The 22828-nt window shown below is 31.7% G+C and overlaps 2 protein-coding genes and 1 non-coding gene across 5 annotated transcripts in view; 1 reads left to right on the top strand and 2 right to left on the bottom strand.

Moving 5' to 3' along the window:
* Ent1 (Equilibrative nucleoside transporter 1) overlaps positions 1 to 6989 on the bottom strand; it is a 466176-nt gene extending 459187 nt beyond the window's left edge. For both annotated transcript variants that reach the window (XR_011109107.1, XM_068776451.1), the window contains exons 1-3: positions 6629 to 6989; positions 3582 to 3736; positions 1920 to 2065 (exon numbers count right to left, since the gene is read on the bottom strand). Coding sequence is in view for 1 of the 2 variants with exons in the window: in XM_068776451.1 (XP_068632552.1) it covers positions 1920 to 2065; positions 3582 to 3736; positions 6629 to 6856 (529 nt within the window). In the remaining variant the exon portion in view is untranslated. The remainder of the gene's footprint in view (positions 1 to 1919; positions 2066 to 3581; positions 3737 to 6628) is intronic.
* A 2625-nt stretch (positions 6990 to 9614) lies between these two features.
* The window catches only part of bark (protein bark beetle), a 55088-nt gene continuing 41874 nt past the window's right edge, over positions 9615 to 22828 (bottom strand). Inside the window, exons 5-15 of one of the 2 annotated variants that reach the window (XM_068776858.1) lie at positions 22206 to 22341; positions 21140 to 21359; positions 20266 to 20391; positions 18801 to 18830; positions 17426 to 17543; positions 16522 to 16665; positions 15229 to 15430; positions 14255 to 14387; positions 12720 to 12840; positions 11265 to 11877; positions 9615 to 10056 (exon numbers count right to left, since the gene is read on the bottom strand). In XM_068776858.1, coding sequence (XP_068632959.1) covers positions 9797 to 10056; positions 11265 to 11877; positions 12720 to 12840; positions 14255 to 14387; positions 15229 to 15430; positions 16522 to 16665; positions 17426 to 17543; positions 18801 to 18830; positions 20266 to 20391; positions 21140 to 21359; positions 22206 to 22341 — 2103 coding nt within the window. In that variant the 3' untranslated portion in view covers positions 9615 to 9796. The remainder of the gene's footprint in view (positions 10057 to 11264; positions 11878 to 12719; positions 12841 to 14254; positions 14388 to 15228; positions 15431 to 16521; positions 16666 to 17425; positions 17544 to 18800; positions 18831 to 20265; positions 20392 to 21139; positions 21360 to 22205; positions 22342 to 22828) is intronic. The other variant, XM_068776859.1, reaches the window with a different exon arrangement.
* Positions 16104 to 16175, top strand: TRNAW-CCA (transfer RNA tryptophan (anticodon CCA)). Its single transcript has one exon. It is a non-coding gene; the product is annotated as a tRNA-Trp (tRNA).

The raw sequence follows: 22828 nt of genomic DNA, 5'->3' as shown, positions 1-22828 counted from the left end.
GTTCCCCTATCATTTTTAGAACATGGATTTTTCATTTCACAAGTTTTTCTGTGTAGTTTAATTTTATTTTTCTTTCGTACGTCACTATATCTGGCATTATATATTCTTCCTTCTTTCACATTTTCCCATTCTTATTGCTTTTATTTACATACTTTCCATGCCTTGCCTTCGTGTACCATGCTAATTGCAATTTTAAAAAAAATTATTAAATTAGCGTTGGAAACAGTAACTCTTGAGTTATTTGCCAGATTATTCACATTAACATTCCGAACCTGGTAGTATTACATGGCGACCATATATAAATGTACATAACGTAAATTACACTCCGAAATAAAAATTTGTTGCATTACTGTTTCATTCTCTCAATAACAATATCATACAAAAAAAAGTTTTATCATCACACACTGAAAAACCTTAGTAATATGTTAATGGTATTAATGCTATATGAAATATTTTGTATAATAACATCTTAACGTGCCTTTCTTTAGATTGGCAACAATCGTTTTACAGTCACGGCAATATATTTTAATTTACTCTTTACATGGGAAAATTGTTGCTTTTAATAATTTACACATTTTTTTTCTCTCCATTAAAAACTTTGATCGGACTTTAAAGAAAATAAAAAATAATTACAAACCCGAAATATTCGAATCGCACTTGAGTTTTTCACTTAACAATATTTAGAGGTTAATCATTTACATTTATAGATTATGTAATCTATTGTGGAACAAGATGATGTATTTTATATGAAAATACGAGAGCAAAAGTTTTTACAGTTTCCATCAGGTTCCCAGAATAAAAACGCTTAAATCAACTAGCGTTTACTCTTTTTTGCAGAAAATAATTAAACCTCTTCAATATATTCAATCATTATGATGGAAACCATAAATGATAAATAAATTTGAAACGAAATTTTAAATTTCTTTTTAACGTAATTTCATCAAAATCATCTAGATGCGACCAAAGAGATTTTATTACAAATATATATTTGCAATAATACTTTTTACCCGACTATATATGATAGTTCGTACCAAAAACAGTTTAGTAATCTAAACATAGTTTTCATAATAGAATACATCCAACGTCGATTGAGATAATCTAATAATATATGAAGCAAATTGATTAGATATGACCTAGATATTACTAGGGTCGCGCGATGTGCATGCGGTCAGTCGAGTCAGCGGGTTATCACGCGACAGCTGTGCAAACTTCTCTAATTACACCAATGACTAAACAGTGGACACTTTACCTAATATTTGTGTTCATTTATTTATTTTATACATATTACACATTTGACGTAAAAACAATGAAACTTGTTATTTTCATTTGTTCTATCTACCTTGAATAACTAAAGAAGCCAATGTAAATGGTACATCGAAATAACTGACATCTAATACCACAGTACCTCCCGAAACCATGATTGCTGCAAGCAAGAAACTGGTAGGAGCCGTTTTTAAAATACATTCGCTACAATTCATAGTTCATTCAATGCCGAATATAGATATCTCATATAATTTAAGAAAGCCCTAGCATAACTAGAAAAAATATTTTTAATTTTAGATATAAAATTTTTCTCGTTTCTGCAACATGGCGATTACACAATAAGCCATTCTTCTAGAATCTAGAAACTATGTGTTTTTCTATCATGTGCTATCATATATTATTTAAATAATTTTTATTATTTAAAAAATCCTAATTTTTTACGATTATCCATTTTTACAAAGAGTACTAGTCTGGCTGTAAGTAATATTTTAGTGTATTTAGTGGGAAGATCACGGAAATTTTAACGTCGTGCAAAAACAAGAGTGTTAAGAAAAGTAAAACTTCAGGTGACTTTTTCATGATCGGCGCTGAACATGAAAATAAGCTTATCTATGTATATTTTCTTAAATTAAATGATTTATTGTAAAAACACTCACCAGTCATAATAACCACAGTGACTATGGTGATGATGAAGAACGTGTTCTGCCATTCGTCAGAGTCGACCTGCACCAGCGCAGTTGTGACGAGGAAGGAAACCGTCACTACGATCAGGGAACCTTGAAGCCGACTTTTTACTGACACCCTGACATAAGAATGAGATATTCCTTTAAATAAAACCTTTTTGTTAATAACAGCAAATTTAATATTTTATTAATAGCTGCCAAAAACGCCTTTAAGTTCTGGAGTGGAGACCACAGACTCGAAAGCGCAGCGTAGAACGGCTACTTATAAGGTAGACAGGCGATGGAAAACTGTGGGAGAAGCCAATGTCCAACAGTGGACGTTTAAAATAATTAATTACTCTTTGCATAGAAGCATACATATATTTTAAAATTATAAAATCAACATTTAGAATTATTAACAAAAAAGAAACATACAAAGATGGACAGGAACATCATTTATTTAGTAATTCGAGAAAAATATGTATTATGCAGTTAAAACAATGTAAACATTATTCTAGAATTTCAAGTATAACACAAGCACGATAAATTCGAATAATTATTATACATATAAATGTCTGCAGCAATTAATAACTTCAGTACTTAAATGATTTGTTCAATTTATAACTGAGTATCACATTAAAAAGTATACGAAATATGGGTTACGTACTGAAACGGATTTTTGTTACCATACATTTTATCAAGTACAATATACAGGATGTTTGTGGAAAAACTTAAGTTAGGAATGTATAAAGTACATTGTCAATTAATGTTTAGTACGTTCTATCAAAAACTCTCTGGTTTCCTGACTAACGTATTTTAAATTATTTTATAACAAATAACATAATGATAATATAAGAAAAAGCGCTTTAAAAGTCCGGATTATTATATATTAAATTTAATTATTGTTTACTTTCTGCCCCCTAAGACTGTACTTTAGAAGTTATTGGTAAAAATAGAGATAAAACTCATTTATTCAATATTTGAACCCTTAACAGGACTATTATTAATAGTAACTTTTTTAAACTCTTTTCTGTGAGAAGAGAAAAAGCAGGAAGAAACTCCCCAGTACATCTTTTAAATAAAGGTTTAATTTTTAAATAGGAAAAATATATATTAAAATTGTAAAAGCTCTCTAAATGTTTATTTTATGGTACATATATATATATATAGTACAGTAATCATTATTTCAGTCGTAAAGAAGTCCACTGCTGGACATAGGCCTCGCCCTGATACTTCCAATAATACAAACTGGAAGCAGTCGGCATCAAATGTCTTCCAACTATTTTAACATATGTCTGTCTAACTTGTGAGTGGACATTCCTATGCTGCACTTTCAGGTCCATGGCCTTCGCCCAAAAACCTGAAGGCCCCAGCAGCTGTTTTCACTGCTGCTTTAACTTGTAAATCCACTGGAGTACAACAGTTACATTCATTTGTTTACACACCTTATTCTAAATTCAATCTTATAGGGTAGTCTTAAGCATAATCATCTCCATGGCTTGTTTAACAACTACAATAACTATGTGCTTGCCAATGCCTGGTGTAAATAAACATGTTTTAGTGCCAAAAGTAATACCCTACAAAGTCTTAATTTGCAACAACATTTGCTTTCTAAAATCTCTTATCAGAGCTATAAACTAGCCCTTAAATACTTACAAATGACCATAAAAGGAATTCAGGACAAGAAACACCAAGTTGGGAATAGCAGTTGCTACATTCAGGTAGGATGTGAACTCGGCTTGGAACTGTGTCTTGCGGACCACCATTGTCAAGTTATTTGGAGTAACATCACGGAATTTATACATCCAATACTGAAAACATTAAAATTTAATCAGTAATGTCATGATTTAAACATTCCCTATATGACTCATTTATGGTAATGTATATATAGTGATTATGTTACTGTTAAAACTGGTAGATAAACAGTTGTCATTAATTGGTGGTAATGACTCATCAGCTAAAATAGGATATTCTAATGCATATTTACTTAATACTTAGCTGTTAAAATCATTTAAAATCCTTACTGTTGTAAAATACTCCAGTGTCATTAAAAAGCATTAATTAACAGACATAAACCTGGCATAAAGAACTTATGTAGAAAAAAGGAACAATGGAATATTTTTTCTTGTATAAGAGCAGGAATTTATAAAAGGTTGGATATATTTAAAAAAAATGCAAATGCACTAACAAGTTTATACAAAGAACTGGTTTAATCCACTGTCTTTTTATTACTTCTTTATTCTTATGATTCTTTTAGGTTTATAAAGTCAACATGCATGTTAATTTTTTCTTTAAGGAAACATCATTGGCTGTACAAATTGTACATATCAAATCCTTAAAGCATATTAGCATTATTAATAAGACCGCCATCGCTGTGAAAATAACTGTTAGTTGAATTATCATTGTACTATTTAAAGTTATATTAATCAGATTGTATTTATAACTTCACATCAATTTGTGTATTTTGCAGGTTATTTATAAGCTCATTAGATCAAATTTCCACCTATGTCTCATCACAATATCTCTATAACCAAAAGGCCTGGAGACTGGAAATTTGACAGGAATATTCCTTTTCGTAAGCAGAGGTCAGCTAAGAAAGGATTTTATGAAAAACAATCCGCAAGGAAGTTAGGCGTTCATTAAAAAAAATATATATTTTCAAAATATTGGCTTTTATAAGTATAGACAACTGGCCTAGAATTTTTTTTAGGGAATGTTAAAAAATAACAAGAAATTTCACATAATAAAAGCAACAAGGGCTGCGCAAAGCATTTGAGGGACAACTAGTAGATAACAATTACTTTAATAACAATTGTAATTTTACATAAATTAAGGCACTTAGATTATGTTCTTTTGATCTTGGTTTGATCCGAGTTGAAATGCTTGGGAGGCTAGAGGGCCCACCTCAATGATCTGGCTGCAAAGCTAATAATGTAGTGATTATTATCTAATATATAAAATTCTCATGTCACGGTGTTCAAACTTGAACTCCTCCGAAACGGCTTGACCGATTTTTACCAAATTTTACATGCGTATTCAGTATGTCTGAGAATCGGCTACTATCTATTTTCCATACCCCTAAGTGATAAGGGTGGTCCACCCCTAAATTTTATTTTTAATTTTTTAGACAATTTTTTTGGTTTTTATTTTATTATGATACAGCATACAAAAATACATACAAACCTAAATTTTCACCCCTCTACGATTAACCTTTATCTTACATTTGTTAATTAAAATCTTTATTTTTTTTGCGGGATCAGCTAGTTTTAATATAAAGTAGTATGCCAGTCGAACTAGCTGCTTCTACCACTGTTTTATGTTTACTCTCAAAGGTGACTTAAAAGGAAAGACATCTTAAATTAAGAAATTAGTTGATGTTTTCCCTGGAGGACACACTCAATAAAATTACAGTACCCTCACTGTGTTTGCTAAAAGTGAAACCACTGACTTTAAATTAATCTCAATGGAAAAAAAGATCTCTATAATTTCAGTACTTGAATCAAAGTGTTGAAAGTACATTTTTAAGTCAATGTAAAAATACATAGTTTGACATATGCAATCATAACCAGACATTGGATAATCAAATACATATATATCTAAAATTGTAGAGCTGGCTTATTAATTAAAGCACTATATTAATCAAAAAATCCTGGTTTGTGAGGTGGGTGATATGGTTAGGTATACCAGCTTATGCTAGAGATGATAAACCACACCTGCTTGTGCATAAGTATAGACTCAAAAAACAATGCTTCCAGTTAATTTATCCATTAGTATCTCATAGAAGCTATCTTCATATTTTTAATGCAAAAATAACTTTGAGTGATTATGCATCCAAATATCCAATTTCTGATCATAAAAATTAAAATGCATCTACAATAAATATACCGGGGGTGGCCGAACAGCGGCTTGAGAGCCACATGATCAAGGAACAATTATTTTTGGCTCTGATTGATTGTTGAATTATTTTAATATTTATATTACCTATGTCAGCTCCTGGGAAATCAAAATAAATTACTGGTATGCACAATTATTATTATGATTCCCCTATAAAATTAGCAAAATCCAAACTCTGGCCATAATGAGTTAATGGGCATTTTAAGTATTATTACAAGCTATAGGTGCCATCATGTGTGTGTGCTCTTATATCTAACTTCAATACACATATCATGTACTATTCTATAATTTCAATAAATATGACTTTTATTAAAAAAAAAACACTCTTTTGCATATTTTAAATTGATATTCAATGGTGGCTCATGTAAAATTTGAAATTTCGAAAAATGGCTCACACTATCAAAGAGCTTGGCCACCCCTGAAATAATCAAGGTCCTTTATCAGTGCCATTATAAAACAGGTTTAGCAAATGAAATAGCAATAATACCTTGACATCGAAAGGCAGGTAAATAGACTATAGATTTATATTACAGTTTTGCATGTATATTGATTATAAATATATTGAGATATTAAGATTATCAAACATACTGTTCCATAATCTTCTTTATTATGGTGTTATCCACTTAGTATTTGTATGGAAAATAAATTGTTTTTTTTTTATTTAACATGGTAAGGACAGAGAATAGTTTTTAAACAAAAAAATTTTACTACATTGGCATATAAAATAATAAAGTCGAAGTCCTTTAATTATTTTTATGTAAAATGATATTTATAAACAGGCAAACATTAAAATAATAATAATTACTTACATCATTTGCAGTCATGAGAAAGTTCCATGGGGCTAACGAAGTAATTCCAAACAAATAGAATAATATATATACTAGTCGATACCTATCAATTGGCAATTCATCACCGTTTAATATTTTGGTGGAACATGAATCAGTCACCAGCTCCCTGTCCTCGGAATCATCGATCACTTCTTCTTCATTTTCTATAGTATCAATATCTTGATTGTTTATCGATCCGGTAGAATCCATCTCTGTATTATGATATATTCTTCAAATATAACACAGGATAGTTGTCATAGGTTTCGAAAAAGTAAGAAAATTTTATTTAAATCTGCAATATTTTTCATCGATCGTTTGAACGAATACTTAAATCCTTTTTAAATACAAGTAGGCAAATCGAAACATCACTAAACATTTGTGGTTATATTTATTAAATTTTATCATCTATTTAGCATCACTGTTTAAAATTATATCATATAAAACTAAAAAGCAACAGATATAAAATCTTTTTATAACACGGCCAATCGTAATCAATACAAAATAAAAAGAATGAACCGTATCATAAATTTATAGAATATATACTTTGCTGTCTATGACAGGCCCTGTTAAAAATAATGTATTGACAAATACCGTATTGGTAAAAACAGATATTTATTATTTGATTATTCTGTTTTCGTTGGCTAGAGTTGATGAACAACTTAATTCATTATTCACAAGAATCAAAAATGCCTTTACATAATATCAGTATACGTCTGGTTAATTAAAATATTATACTAGATTTATTTCAAAACTGTAAGAGGAAACTACATGTAACTGTATAAAGCTTTTACTCTAGAATAACAGATTTACGAAAAGTGTTTTTAGAAATATAATTCACCAGTTCTTTCTGAGAAACTAGAATCTCACATTGGATAATTTATTACTAGTTGTTAATAATAAGATAACATTTCGGATTTAAATTTTAAAAGATCTTAACTGCACATTATTAAAAAAAAAGTATGTGTCTTTTATTATTTCAAGTAAGTAGACGATAATTATATCAAATATGGCGTTAATAAACTTTTTGGACGATTAAGTTATTTTGAATGAAAATTCAGGAGTCAAAAAAAGTATTTTTTGAAGTAATTAATATAAAAATTTGCACTGTTACAATATTAATAACAGTATAGAAATTATAATATAATTATTAAAGGCCTCAAAATTTTATGTGGCTTTCATATGTAAGCAGGCTGCAAAAAAATTATAACATGGCAACACTGCCATACATGCTACAATGTCTTGGGAGAAACTAGTGCATTTAGTATCATAGATCCATGTCTTCGCGTATTAGGGGTATTTCTCTTATAAAATTAAATTTAAAATTCGCATGCATAAGCTACGGCTGGTCGCAATTTACACCCAGCACACTTCCCGAACATGCGACTTGTAGCAAATAAATTATTTGTATTAAATCAATAATTATTGTTCATGATTTTGGATTCAAATATTATAATAAAAATAATTCTTTTATTCGCAACTAGGTTTCACAAAACGTTAAACTGCTAGGATTATAAGATTGTCTCAAATACATATGTGTTTTAATAACATTGAATAGGCAAAATATTTTAAAATGGGATGTGATACAATATTTATTTCATGTTTGATGTTTGATTATGATTCATTAATAAAACAATCATTACTAAAATATTAAAACTTTATTTTAGACCGATTTTATTAATATTACTTTTGTCTTTTAAATTTGTACAAAATAACAATTAAAGCATTATTAAAAATCATATAATTTACATAATATCTTATAAACAATAATAAACAGTTGTGTTAAATTTTGTGATGTACAAGAAATATAAGACAGTGGCAAATTATTATTAAGTTTTGTATATAAAAATATGTTTATAAACATTATTCTAAGGACGGACACATTACATGGACTACTATATATAGGCATGTTATAGCCAATTTTAGGAATAAATTAAATTAAAGTAACAAAATGCCTAGATACTGTTCTTTATGGTACATTAAAATGACATATTACATAAAGTAAAAAATAAGAAAAAACATTTTGGATTCATACACCCATTTGTTATTGAAAAAAAAAAAACAAATACAAGTGATGAAAAAATTTCTAGATAATAATTGTATGTAGAGGTGTATAAAAGTTCTTCGTTCATATATTCGTCAATCTTCTTAAAATATACATTATTCCTAATTTGTTATAATTCATCTTGTCTTAAGATATACATAACATTCTATAATACATAAAATTGTAAATAAAAGTTAAATTTACCTTTCGCTTAAACTGGTTGTCTTAAAAGAGATACATTAATTTATCTCATGAGATCTTGAATATATTTTACTAAAAATGCACACCTATATTTTTTTCATGATTTGTGAACAAGAATAAAAATATTAAAAAGCGTGTCTAAAAAGCTGAAGAAAGATATTGTATAGTAGATAGGTAACAAAGAAAGGTGATATTAAATTGAAAACACATAAATGCAATAAAACGATATATGTGACATTTATGTTCAGTCTTTTCTTTCCTTTTACTTATACAATGATTACTGCTGTTTCGGGACTTCCCAAACTATATACGAATATCTTTTATTCTTATTTTAAACAAGTGGTTGTAATTATAAAATAATTTCACAATTCGTAAAACGTGCGTCAAAAATGCTACTAAATTATAAGTATAACATTTGTTGATGTTTAATCATGGTAAATGATTTCCCGTGTATATTGTTTTAAATTAAAATATTTAATTTCATTCATTTTGTAGAAAATAAAATCATTTAGTCATTTGTAAATTAAAATTAACAAATAAATTTTGGTACTACTGTACTGATAATTTTTTAAATTATTTCTTCCACGATTATTATCAACATGTATTATTAATAATTTTTAACACTAGACTGTATAACATTTTTCTTAGTGCAACTAATTGATATAATTACATATTTATATTAAAATTTGCTATAAGGCCCCTTAGAAGTATATTTTTATTTGGAAATTGATATAAATATTTAATTTCACAACATTATTATATTTTAGGATTTTAAATTGACTGGAAGTCATGGATAGAGATATTGTATGTCAATTAATTAAGTTGATTAGTTTTTAAAAAAAATGTTTTTTGCGTTTAAGTATTATAATAAAGTTTTGGTGTTGCTATATATATATATTGTTATTTTTTCACATGGCAGTCTCCAATGGTTGACTGTAAGACCGGCTTTCGTCTGTGATCGGCGCGGGACTCGTTTCGTCGAAGTCGAAGTTCGTTTCCAGCAGGGCTTCGGATTTTGATCTGCTGTGTAAATCAGACGGATATGTGTCGTATTGCTGCGAGGTATTGGGGCTCGAATCGTAGCTAGCGAGGGCTTCTGATGGTGAGTCATAGGAGTATACTGGTGGTTGCGGTGATGGAAGAGTGTCTTCGTAATATTGTTGTTGGTCTAAAAAATAAATACGTTCTTTTTAATATCTAGGTTCCAATTATTAAATAAAGATATTTTACCAAATATAGTGTCTTTACGATGTTTTATTAACTTTTTGATATCCAAATTAGTTCAGAACTGTTTTTCTATTATGAATGTGTGCCGTAATTATAGATGTAATGCCGGTTTAAAACGAATTAAATCAATCGGTTTAAAACGAAAAAAACCGTTTAAAACCGAAAGCACCCATTTTTTTCGATTTTAAACGTTTAGTGTTGACGACTATGTTTTTCTTAAATATAAACACGTTATCTATTCCAAGCGTAGACATTACCTAACTAAGTTGAAAAACTATTACCTAGTTAACTATATTGGTTATTTTGAAAAGATTTATCAATCAGTTTCATTCGGTTTAAAACCAAACTCACACACTTGCACTTCTCACGCGGAGAGACGTCAAGAGACCTTTGAGTAGACCTTAACCACTTGGAAATAAAGGTCAAAACTCCTATCCACAATTTCTTTATGATTTAGGTACATATTTTAATCTATTGTATGTAATATTGTTTCTTTATAATTATAGTACTTTATATGTAATATACTTACCTACATAGGTATAAACTGCATAGGTAACTAACACAAGACCAAGTATTGTCGATAATGATGTGTAAAAACACTGTTCTTATATTTTAGTAGGCGAGTTTTAAACCGTTTAAAAAGATTTATTTGGGGTTTTAAACCGCCACTTTTGGTTTTAAACGTTTTAAATCGGCTTTTTTACATCTATAGCCGTAATATAAAACATCTATCAAAAAAAAAACTTGTATCCAACTTGTTCTTGGCCTTTAGGATTACTTTATGAACTGCCTCGAGCTCACAAGAAAAAAAATTAATTTAAAGTAAATAAAGGAACATAAATATATATGAATGGGATGGGATCTGAGACGTGGTAGTTTACGATGTGCCTTGTCAGAAGTTTGAAGGTAACCCACAGAACAATGAATAGAGCTATGTATGAAATTCTTTCAGTTTGAAAAATATTATGTAGTGGCAACCTAGAGCAGGGTAGACGCAGCGTGGGTAGACTTCCCACTAGGTGGACCGACTACATAGTTAAGTTAGCGGTAGTTAAGTAGTTTGATGCGGACAGTGCAACAAAGATCATCGTGGCTGTCTTTAGAGGCCTATGCCTTCCAGTTGAAAAGAACGAGAAGAAATATTATTACCTGGTGTATCATTCCTTTGTCCAAAAGTACTTGTTGGCATAGCGCCTGGCTGTGGTTGCTCAGGCATTTTAGACCTTAATTCCATTAGAAAAGAGAGCTTTGGTTGTGTCCCGTAATTAGGGGTTCCGTAGGGACCGTAAATCTTCCCTTCTCTTTCTAAATCTTTCTTTAATGCCAAAGGGTCTGAACTGTCTAAAGGTCTCAAAGGTAGAGTGTCTGATGTGAAATATTGGGAGTCACTTGATGGCGATAGTGTGTCATCTTGTGGAGATAGGCCTCCTGGATGGTGAATGATTGGTAGTTCTTCTGTCATGGCGCTGATAGGTGTTTCGCTTACACCGATGTTCTCCTTATATCCTTCATTGCGGTAACCAAGGTTGTATGGTTTAGTGGTTTGCGGTACTGAGTATTCGGGTGATGGTTTCTTGTTAAAAGTACTGTGTTTGAGCTGTATCACGTTGCTAGGGTTGTGCGCTTCGTAGATGTCAAAGCTCTGATTGTCTTCGATGGAGGAATTGAATTGGCTCTTCTCCATTGATTCCATAGAGGTTGTGGATGCGAGCATCTTGCGGTAGTCTGAACCTTTAGTTAGCGTGTCCGTGGAACGCGTACTCTGTGAAAGAATTAGCATTAATCATCATCATTCATCACAGGGTATTTTACTTAAAAATGTCTAGGTACAGCGAGAAAAAATATGGCAACCATTTAAGAAATTGATCAATATGGCGACGAATGACAAGCAGTATTTAACTCTTCGTTAACTATAGTCCAGTTCTGCCCAGGCTGCCCTTCTACTTTAGGATAGATGTGTCCGGAAACATTTCTTTAAATACAGTTCAAAATACTGCAGATTATAGACAACAACTGTGCGTTAAAAAATTCCAAGGATTTTTTTTTTGAACGAAAAATACAGTGTATCCAAACTTCTAAGCGTCACTCTCTACACCATAGCAGAACCGCTGTTGACGTGAAGTTTTGACGTAAGGTGTTCGCCAGGCAAGCCTTTGGCGTACGAGAAGTTAAGGCAATCCGGAGGGATATGCTCTTCTGACGCGCCTCGGACAACGTTGTAAAGCAAATATAGTATATATTAACGTTAATGCCAGAGATAGGAACAGTAAATCCGGTAGAAGAACTAACAAATAAATAAAATGCCAGTAAAATACCTACAGAAAATATTTAAAAAACAATACGTTCAATTTGGTAATAATATCTTAACTACCAAGACTAGGAAAACATAGTGAAATGTAAAAGTTTAAATTAACCAACAATTTTGTAGATATAATACATACAGCTACAGAAAGACAGTAATTAAATAATATTTAAACATGTGTAATATTCAATGAAATTTATTTAATTATTCATGTAACTTATATCTCAGTACTTTTTGTATACCTTCATAAATTCACAAAGTAAATATAAATGTTATAGAATTAATTCTAAAACAACTGTTACCATTTGTGTGAGTTTCCTTCTGTACGTGTTGTCGGGGAAGCCCCCGTTAATGCTTCCAATGGAGCGGACCGAGTGTAGGGACTGGCGTATGGAGTTTCGCCGCTCTAATCGCTGCAAGTGTCTATATAAAAAATAATAATAATAATTACAGCAAAATTTAAAATTTTAATACAGAGTGATTGCTATTACACCTTTAACTAATAATTGTAAAATAAAGATAAGCGAAATATATCCCTGACAATAATAGAATGATTAATATCTTTGAGATCTTAGGATATATACAACTCTTTTATATCTTAAATTCATTTACCTCAGTACGGCTCAGAGAGAATAAGGCAATTAGTGAGATTTTTTGGCTTCATTTGCTTTCCTATTAAGCATTTTATGTCTTTGTCATAAAGTACAAAAAAGCTCGCCCGTGCGTGTGATGTTGTCGTTCCGAAAATCCGTAGTTGACATTTTTAGCACAAGCATGTAATAGCTATCTATCTCTTTCTTTTACGTCTAAATTGCTGTATAAGCCCATCTCTTTCTTTCTAACGCTGTACGAGTTGATCACGAAAATTGACTCTTAAATTTTCGGCCTGTGGACCTCTGTTCCACGGGCTCCATTCCGATGAAGCTGTAAAAGCCATGACCGGCTAACAGCAAAAACTTCAACAGATACAGTACAGTACAGTACTCTTAAATTTAAAGATATAGAGATACAATTGAAACACATGCGATCTAGAGAGTGATTATATCTTTTGCAAAGATATATATCTCTCTTGTCTTTAGCAAGCGAGCTACCCATCTCTATTGTATCTTATTGTAAAAGATTTAAAAGGGAATATTTGTTATTTGAAACTACAGCTATTTCCAATCACACTGTCTAATAAAATATGAACACCCTATATATCTCACATTTATTTCTTCTATTGCAATACGTCGGGCAAATAACTTCAGACCGTACAAACTTTGCAAGGACAGACATATTTAACACAATTAATTTTACTATGTAGTACAACGAATTTTGAAAACGATTTTACTTAGTATATAATCATTACGTAATATAATAGTTCTGAAACCATTAATTTTTGGATTGGGTGTACCGTATATTGATTGACAGCAAATAAGCTATACATTCACTCCTTTTCAGCTTTTACACCTGTAATCACCTGTATATGCATTCAATCTCTTGTTATTTTTAGTATAAAAACCTCCCATCAGAGTGGTATTTTTTTATTCCTATTAATACACGTTGATAATATTTTAATATGTTGAGAAATATCGACCCATTCCCAAAATAAGTTAGTGTGTTTGATGGTGGACTAATCTATAGTAGTTATGGTTATATATTTTAGAGCAGGGCCTACTTTAATTTATGCAGCCTGCTTAGGGTTTTTTTAAACATTATGTATATTTTTTTGCAATGAAATGTTTTTGTAATTTAATGTTCTTGTAATAGTATTAAATACTTATTATTATTAGTTTATCCAAATTTAGAATCAATATGTTACTGCCCCCTTTTAAAGGGTTTTAAAATAATATCTTACCTGTGTTTGGACTTAGAATACCAACAGATGAGAGCTGCGACCACTAGTACCACGGCTGCCACCAGCGCCCCGATAAACGCTACCGCCAACGTGTCGCCCTGCCACGACAGCGGGTCGATTGTTATCTTGGGATCTGGCAACATAATATAAAGTGTTTTCATAGGGCTCTTTATCTTGCAACACACCCATAAAAGAGAAACAATAGAAGATCGCGAATATAAAAATATAAAATGAAAAATTTATTAAATAAAAATAAAGTCCCTGTGTCACAATAGATAGGGGTACGAGAAGTCCCCATAACAAGGGCTCTCACGCCCATAAAAGTAAAGCGATATCGGTGACCAGACAAATTGTATAACAATAACATAAAGTTATAATACCCACCCTACTAAGCAAGGTTCGGTTTAGGCTCCATGTAGAGAAATACGATCTAATCTACCCACCCAAGTCCCACCAGGTTTTTCTACAGACTGTAGGAGCCAACATTTTAGTTTGCTTAGGAGTACGTTCCATTGTCAAAAACAGAAATTACAATAGTTGGTCTTGAACAAACACGTGCATCAGTCCCGGGACGATCTATACTTCTATAGATATGTACGAGCTACATGACGTCATCGTTAGCGGCGCATCGGAAAGGGGAATTCCACAGAAATATAATTCTTTATATACATCGGGAGAAAGAGAGCGCTCTACAATATTTCTCTACTTATTGGCTGTCGATTTTTATTGGTTGAACATAGTTTTAATACTTTCAAATCTCTAAATATACACTAAGCTTGAATAAATATACACACTTCTACTTCGGACTTCGTGTTATTAATACCTCCAAAATCTACCGGCCCTAGGAACATTCCCACAAGCATAACAAATGTATTTGAAGACTATGTAATATTGTTCCCGTTGTAAACGTGTCATTTACAATAATTTATAAACGAATAATTAAATTAATAATAATAATTGCCATCACAACATACCAATTTCGCAAATGAACGCATTCTTCTGATTGCAGTCTGTGATCTCAACAGTGGAGAAGGCAAAAGAGGTGCAGTGGGTCACATAATCGATGTGATTGACCCACACGCGGTCGCCGTACTGGAACCACTGGTTTTGTTGACGAATGAACTCATACAGTGCTTCGTAGTTGCCCGATACGAATGGCATCGACGCGTTATCCGACTGAAAGAACAATGAAGCAAAATATTAGGTAACCTTCGAATAGTTCACATAAAACTCGTTAGATTGAACAAATATTCTTTTTTTTTGCATAAAAAAGTTATACAGAGTGATTAGTGATAGTTGCAAAAGCTTTAAAGTGGTAAAAGCATAGCTAATTTATTTGCAAATTGATTACTCTATGTAACATTTTTTTTTTTTATTGGAATACAACAAGCCTGTAACTTCTAGCTGTACTAAATCTGGAGTGACAGATAATAAAAATAAATGATTTTGATATATGTTTAATATATCTACAATGTTATCTATTATTTCTAAAAGCCTTTGATTTTTGGATATGTTGATATATGTACCATACATTGATTGACAGCGATCGAACTATACGTTCACTCCTTTCTAGGTTTTATACTCATTTTCCATCACTCTGTATTATTGTATTGTGTTAAGTTTTGTTTGTTATAACATATTTTAAGATTCGCATTCAATTATAATACACCAATCGTGTAACCGACAATTGACAATGTTATAATTACTTCCGTAAAAATAAACTCGGCAGCGATATGTACATCGTTACTTTTTTATTTTTATTAAAATTATTATACATATAAAACAAATTTAAATATATGTAAATATACTTTCACGTTAACTAAGTCTAATTTTAAATCCAATTTGCAACGACTCCGTGGCGCAACGGTAGCGCGTCTGACTCCAGATCAGAAGGTTGCGTGTTCAAATCACGTCGGGGTCAATATTCGTTTTTAGTATTTTTATTTTATTTTCTTATTCAAGTCATAAAATTATTTTCAAATATTTATAATAAATTTATTTTAAGGATCAATAATATTTATAATAATTGTTTTTAAATAAATAGAATATACACAGGATTTAATTTTTAAGGATCTTAAATATTTAATATAAAATAAAACTGTTTTTTGTGGTTATGATATATTTGTGTATACTGGACAGATGATGTTAAGATCGTCGGCGACAGAAGCTGATTTATGCGAGCCGCTTTTATCCTGTCCTATTGGAAGTCAATCGGAAATGTCTATGTCCAGCTGTGGACTCTATGTAAATAAAGCGTGGACACTCACCAAGCAGAAAAGCCTCGCCTGTTCATAGGTCATGGGCGCTCCGACATACATGTAACATGTTCCGGCAACAGCGTCCCAGCCCGGGGGGCACTTGCCACCTCCGAGTACCGTCGCGTTGTTCATGTGGTAAGGCTGGTAATCCACCTGCGAATTATTATTGTTATAAAAAATTCGGGTTTTTATCATTTTAAAATCTAATATATAAACTAATGAAATATATATGTTTTTATGCTCATATATATAGCGATCAGATCATTGTAAATGAGGCAAAGTGTAAAATATAAATAGTCAAAAAGCAAATTAATATAATTTATAGTAACTATGCTAACATAGTTTCAATAAGATTACTTCGCTGGTGAACATACTACCCAGCGAATTGCAAGACAGTTTAACACCCTACGTCATCAAACCTAAACTTAGGTCTTTATAGATAATCGAACTTATAACGAACTTAAATGCAAACGCTCTTCATTAAAGGAGGCACTAGGAGTCAAGAGCGTGAGTGGTTTCTCATGTTCTGTGTCCTGGTTTCTTATGTCCCTCTTGAAACCCCTTGACAGAATCTATAGCCACTTTCTTTCTATACTATGTTTTATTCTTGTAGTATAATCTTTTACTTTTCAGCTTTGACTTCCCGGGACCGGTCTGCTATGTCGTGGGTCCTTCAATGAGGGTTCTACCCATGTTGTCTACTGGCTCGTGGTGGCCACTCAAGAACCTTTTGGCCCTGGTGGCAACTTCAGACAAGCAATTCTTCGATCTACGTGACTTCACGTTGGTTCTACTGCCTATATATACTATTTATTATTAAAAAATTGTAACTCTTAACTAGATAGTAAATAATAAGATCGCGAAACTGTATTAAAATAGTTAAATAGTATACTTTAAGTATTATATCCCTTACCTCTAGTAACAGTGGGTCGTCGGATCTATCGCGAATCCGTCCGGCCACGGCGAGACTTTCGTTGTAGCTCCAGTAATTGTGTTTGGCGTCGATACGTGTTCTCCACAGTTCCAACGAGCTGCAATATTGCGTGGACTTATATATACATTGTTACATCTAAAGAATTAAATAGGCATTTTATATAAATACTCTTAAAATAAACTTTAATTATTCCCTTAGATAATGAACACAAAAATTGAAATGGTTATAATTAAAATCTATGTGCTAAGTAATGACTTTAAGTAATGTATTTTATTACAAAATGTGCTTCTTGTATCGGATATAAGATGCACTTTTTAAAAAAAACTTAACAATAACTAAATGAACATTACATCTATATTTAAACAAAGTTTTACAACAATATTATTTACAGAAGGCGATAGTAAGGAGAGAAAAACCTAACCAAATATTGTCAGGTAGCAATAAATAAAATTCATGATACGAAAATGGCATTCAAATATAATAGATGGAGCTAGTAGTATATTGACCAAAGCTATCGCTTGATGCAAGCTCGCACAGGTTAATAAAGAATAATCCTTGAAAACCCGACATATTTTTGTCAAGATTATAACAACTACGCATCATTAAACATGCAACAATTAAATTCTAAATATCTATTTAATAATACGTTAATAAAAGCTATTTAATCTATATGGAATGAACATAGATGTCGCTATAAACAAGGAGGTTTATACACCAATACCTCACTTTGCGTCGTAGTTACTTTCCAAAAAACACGACGCAAATTGAAACGCCGCAAAGTGAATTAAGATTTTCTATAGCAAACCATGTAAAGATCGAAGATAGGTTCCAGGGTTACGAAAATACTGATTCTTAAAAAGAAAATTGAACAAAGTTAACATTTAAAAAACTAAAATAATATTACTCTGCCAATAAATAAATTGTAAAAATATTTACCTTTTTTATAACCAGAAAAACGTAATTTTTTTTTTAAATTTATCATTATCTTTTCAAAAACGCACAACACACTATGTAATTGAAACTGAACTCTGAAATTAGCAACACAAAGTGAAAATAAAACTGTATTCAAATTGCGTTGTTTTTAGTTAGAAAGGGAATCCCCGAGTTTGGGTGGTATGACGCAATTAGAAACAAAGCTGTTGCCATCTTTTAGAAAAAAAAGAAAATTAAAAAAAAAATTAAAGACGCACAGTGAAAATTAGTACTAATTCAGCAGCGACGCAAAACGAAACGACGCAAAGCGAGGTATTGGTGTACCAGGAGATAGATAACATGTTCGAACCTCTGTAATATTATAGAAATAGCTTTGAAACTTTAACATTGAATATAAATGATAGAAAATATATAAACTCACCTTATAGCATTGGGGTTATAGTCAACAAAGCTATGGTCCCAGCCAGACATGCAACGGAAACATGCAAAACATTCAAATGTATCGAATTGTTGAAGTAATTTTTAGGCGAAAGAGTATGCCATGCAAAATTAACCTTTTTATTACATTCTTTATAATAACCTAATTTTTTTTTTATTAACTAATGACGTTTATCTTGACAGTTACAACTTCACCGGATTGAAGGTGCTAACTCTAAAATACTTTTTTTTTATTTTTAATTAGGCACACTAACAGAAATATATATTTTGAAAATTTTCGTACATTGTATTTATTTTTCACCGGACTCTCATTCTCATTCTCTCTACCCAAAAAGCATTTCCAGATTCCGATATATCACGATCACAGACCAATTTTTTTTATGATCTTAAATATATCATCGGCCCTCCTAACAGGGGCCTATCTACGTCGCATTTACCTTACATTGCCTATTTATAATTAATTTAATATCGATTATATGTAACTTGTACTTTTGGCCAACATTAACTTAAAAGCTAGCATAATTATGGCCAGGGTTATTGTTTTGTTTTAAATTCGTAAAATGTTATCAAGCTTCGCTACTTTAAAAGAGGTCTTGGGCTACGTACACTCGGCGACCTGCCACAAGCCTGCGGAATTTACAAATGCCATTTGGCCAGCAGTTAATTTTGGGAGGCCTTGCAGTGGGTGTCTATCAGCTGACATAGAGGTATAGAGAAGGTAATAGAGAATGTTATACTTAAATTACACTGCTATTATTGATAGACATGACAAGAATACAGATATTGAATTATAATATTCTTATTTATCTTTTCATTATTTAAAAAAATTCTTTTATAATAATTAAGCTCGGGGCTTCGTTTTGTTTAGTGTCTCATTCAGGTATTCTCATGAATATTTGATTTAACAGAGCCATGGTTTCAAAACGTAAGCTTTTAAATAAATAAGTGAATAAAATAAACGTATTGTCTTGTTATAATACATAAATAATATTACATTTTTTTAATTGATGTAACAAAGACAAAAGACGAGACGGTAGATTCTACTTTTGCCTCTCTTTACATCAAAGATGTTACGCAGAAAGATTATCATATAGTGTTGGCCTTCTGAAATAAACTGAAATTCATGCCACCTTTTCTTTTGTAATTTTTAAAGAAATAACAGGGAAACTTATAAGCTCTTGTTTGTCTTAGCTAAATATATTTTACCTTTTAAGACGACATTTTAAATAAAACTTAATGAATTTTAAGATGTCTTCATTTCCTTGATTTTTGAGAGAGAAGCAAAATATTACCCGGAGACAAACCGGGATAACTGTAAAACCCCTGAGTTTATAAAACATTAAATATATTTTTTGCAACTTTAATATGAAATAAAAGTGATATATTATTTAAAATATGCATTAAGGCTGAAATGTTAATCACATTATATTTAATATATTTTTACTTACATGGATCGGTTGACGGTTATCATTTCGTAGTCATTGTCTGGGTTAAAGAATATGTTGTCGACGTAATGTTGTCCCGCGGTACCGGCCACCACGGTAGCTCGCCCCACTCTATCTAATGCGTAGTTTCTGGAACATTCCATCGTTTATTTGTATTTAATTTCATGCCATTATCATTAAGAGTTTTGAGAAGACAATCTGGTTAATTTTTGTAATGGTGATTTGGCATATAATTTTGGACGGCGACTAATGAAGGTAAATTACTATTTGTAATGTTTTCACTGTTAAGAGATGAGTTTTAGAAAGAGGTGATGTTATTCATCCTTATTTAACTCTTTGCACACTAAAAACAAAGAAATTTAAAAAAATAGGTTAAAAAAAGTACAGATCGGGATTTTCGACTGGTGATAGACGTTGTTAGCTTTTCTGGCATTTAAAGCCTTTTTCTAATAAATTAAAAAAAAATATTCGTCGGACGTAACTCTGTCGTCTCGGTTGTATTGAAACCGTGCTTACTTACGATCGCAAGTCCTTTACCACTGGGCTACCACTGCTCTTATGTTATGTATTTACTACAAAATTATATTACATTATAAATATATTACAGTCGGGAATAAGTAGATAGCCCAGCCGATTGTCAGGCTTCACAAGTGGGGCTTTAATTGGACATCACAGACCGGCAAACACACCGTAGAACATTGACCCACAAAGTAGACATAGAAACCATCTTAAGGTCGTCGAAAGACGCCGAATGCCTTCAATCTGTCTTTTTGGAAATTTATAATGGAGACCTAAGTGCAGCAGTTGACTTCACACGACTGAAATGATGGTAATTGTCAAGTTAAATTTTACAAAGCAGAATATAAAATGCAATTACTTATAGAATCCGTTATGTGAGGTAGTCTGGTAGATGGGTAAGCGAACTTTATCGAAGCCGGAAACTTCTAGAATCCTCTGGCCGGTGTTCGAGTGTACGTAGTTATACGTGAAGTTCGACACAACTTGCCGCAACACTATAACGTCCCTGTATTGCACTCGGTTACGGGTGAAGTAGTTTCGGTAGATCGTCACCTCCTGGTACGGTGAAGATTGTCTACCTGAAAAATGCACACGAAATATTAAATTAATAAAATGTATATAATATTCTGCAACAAAGACTATGTTTTCTAAAATATATAGATTTTTAGTAATTTTGGCCCCTTTTAAGTGGTCAATCTGAACATTAATCTAATGTTCCTAGGTCATTGTATGAGTCGCAGATCATGGGTTCGACTCCCGGGTTCGCCGTGTGCGTGTTTGTCCACGTGTGGACTCTTCTTCCATTCTATTTAAGACGTACACAAGTGTCCACTGTTGACCTATATCTGCGTCGTCATTATAGCCCACTAACGCCCACTGCAAGGTATCCGCCTCCCCTAATAACATCTATAGGGGGATATACCATAATCCCCACGCTTGACAGGCGAGGTGGTGATCACAGTGTGGTATTATGGTATAAAGAAGACGCTGCTATCCACCCTCTGGAGACTTGTTTGTGTGCAGTGGCAATCCTATATTATTAATGCAAAAAGTGTGAATTATATCTTGGGAATCGAATCCTCTGCGTACCATCGCAAGTCTCAGTCCTCTATCGCTGAGCAACCGGTGCTCTCGTAGTTATTTTAACAATATTAACGATATACAGTAGTAGAGTAATTAATTTCCAAGGTTTATTAACACTTACAAAACACTTTAAATTATAACAGGATTTTTAAACAAGTTTTAGTTAAATAAACCAAAAAAAAATATTGTATGATAATTCTGGGATATAACATGAGAGGGTATTGTACAGTACATAGTTACTTACACACATATATATAAACACATACGTATGCATACATATATATGTATATAAATACAGGTATATATATACGTGTGTGTGTGTGTACAATCATACAACGTACCTTCAACTTGAAGGCAGGGCAAATCGTGGTTCCCATAGAATAAGTTGTTGTGTATCCAACCGCGTAATGAAGTTGCGGAACCCCTGGAATCAGCTCGTACCAAGAGACCGCCCACATTGTTCCGTAAAAGGTTATTCTGAAAATTTTATAAATACATTGAGATAATTTTCGAAGAATAATAGTTGAATAACGCTTATTGGATGCTTAGTGTTGGCCGATTATACATTATTTGATGAACCAACTAAACAATAATATTTTATATTACATAATTATTATAAGTTAAATTACTTAACAACAATTAACACGACTTATGTTAAGCTATTTCGCAAATAAAGAGAGACAGCAACTGTCGCATCATAGCGGTACTTATTTTAAATGGGTCTAGGTTGAATTTTTGGCAGTGTGCTACCGTTCCTGCTTGCTAGCGTAATGGAAGAAGCTGGTGGGATTTGGATGGAAAAATCGAACTTAATGAAAGTAGGTTGAATGAATGAATGAAAATGAACGTTAGACTTTATGTTTACATTCGTTTAGAACCCTTAAAAGAAACCTTGCTTAAAAGTTTTTAACAATGTCGTCTGACATTAATTAAAAAAATGGATTGGAAAAGTAAAAAAAATATT

The sequence above is a fragment of the Battus philenor genome, unplaced genomic scaffold (genome assembly GCF_028537555.1).
Source record: "Battus philenor isolate CCGP_79_NKW_IND1 unplaced genomic scaffold, ilBatPhil1.0.hap1 SCAF_12, whole genome shotgun sequence".
Classification (NCBI taxonomy): Eukaryota; Metazoa; Arthropoda; class Insecta; order Lepidoptera; family Papilionidae; genus Battus; species Battus philenor.
Note: the sequence above shows the minus strand (reverse complement) of the source record. Positions and strands in the feature narration are given on the sequence as shown.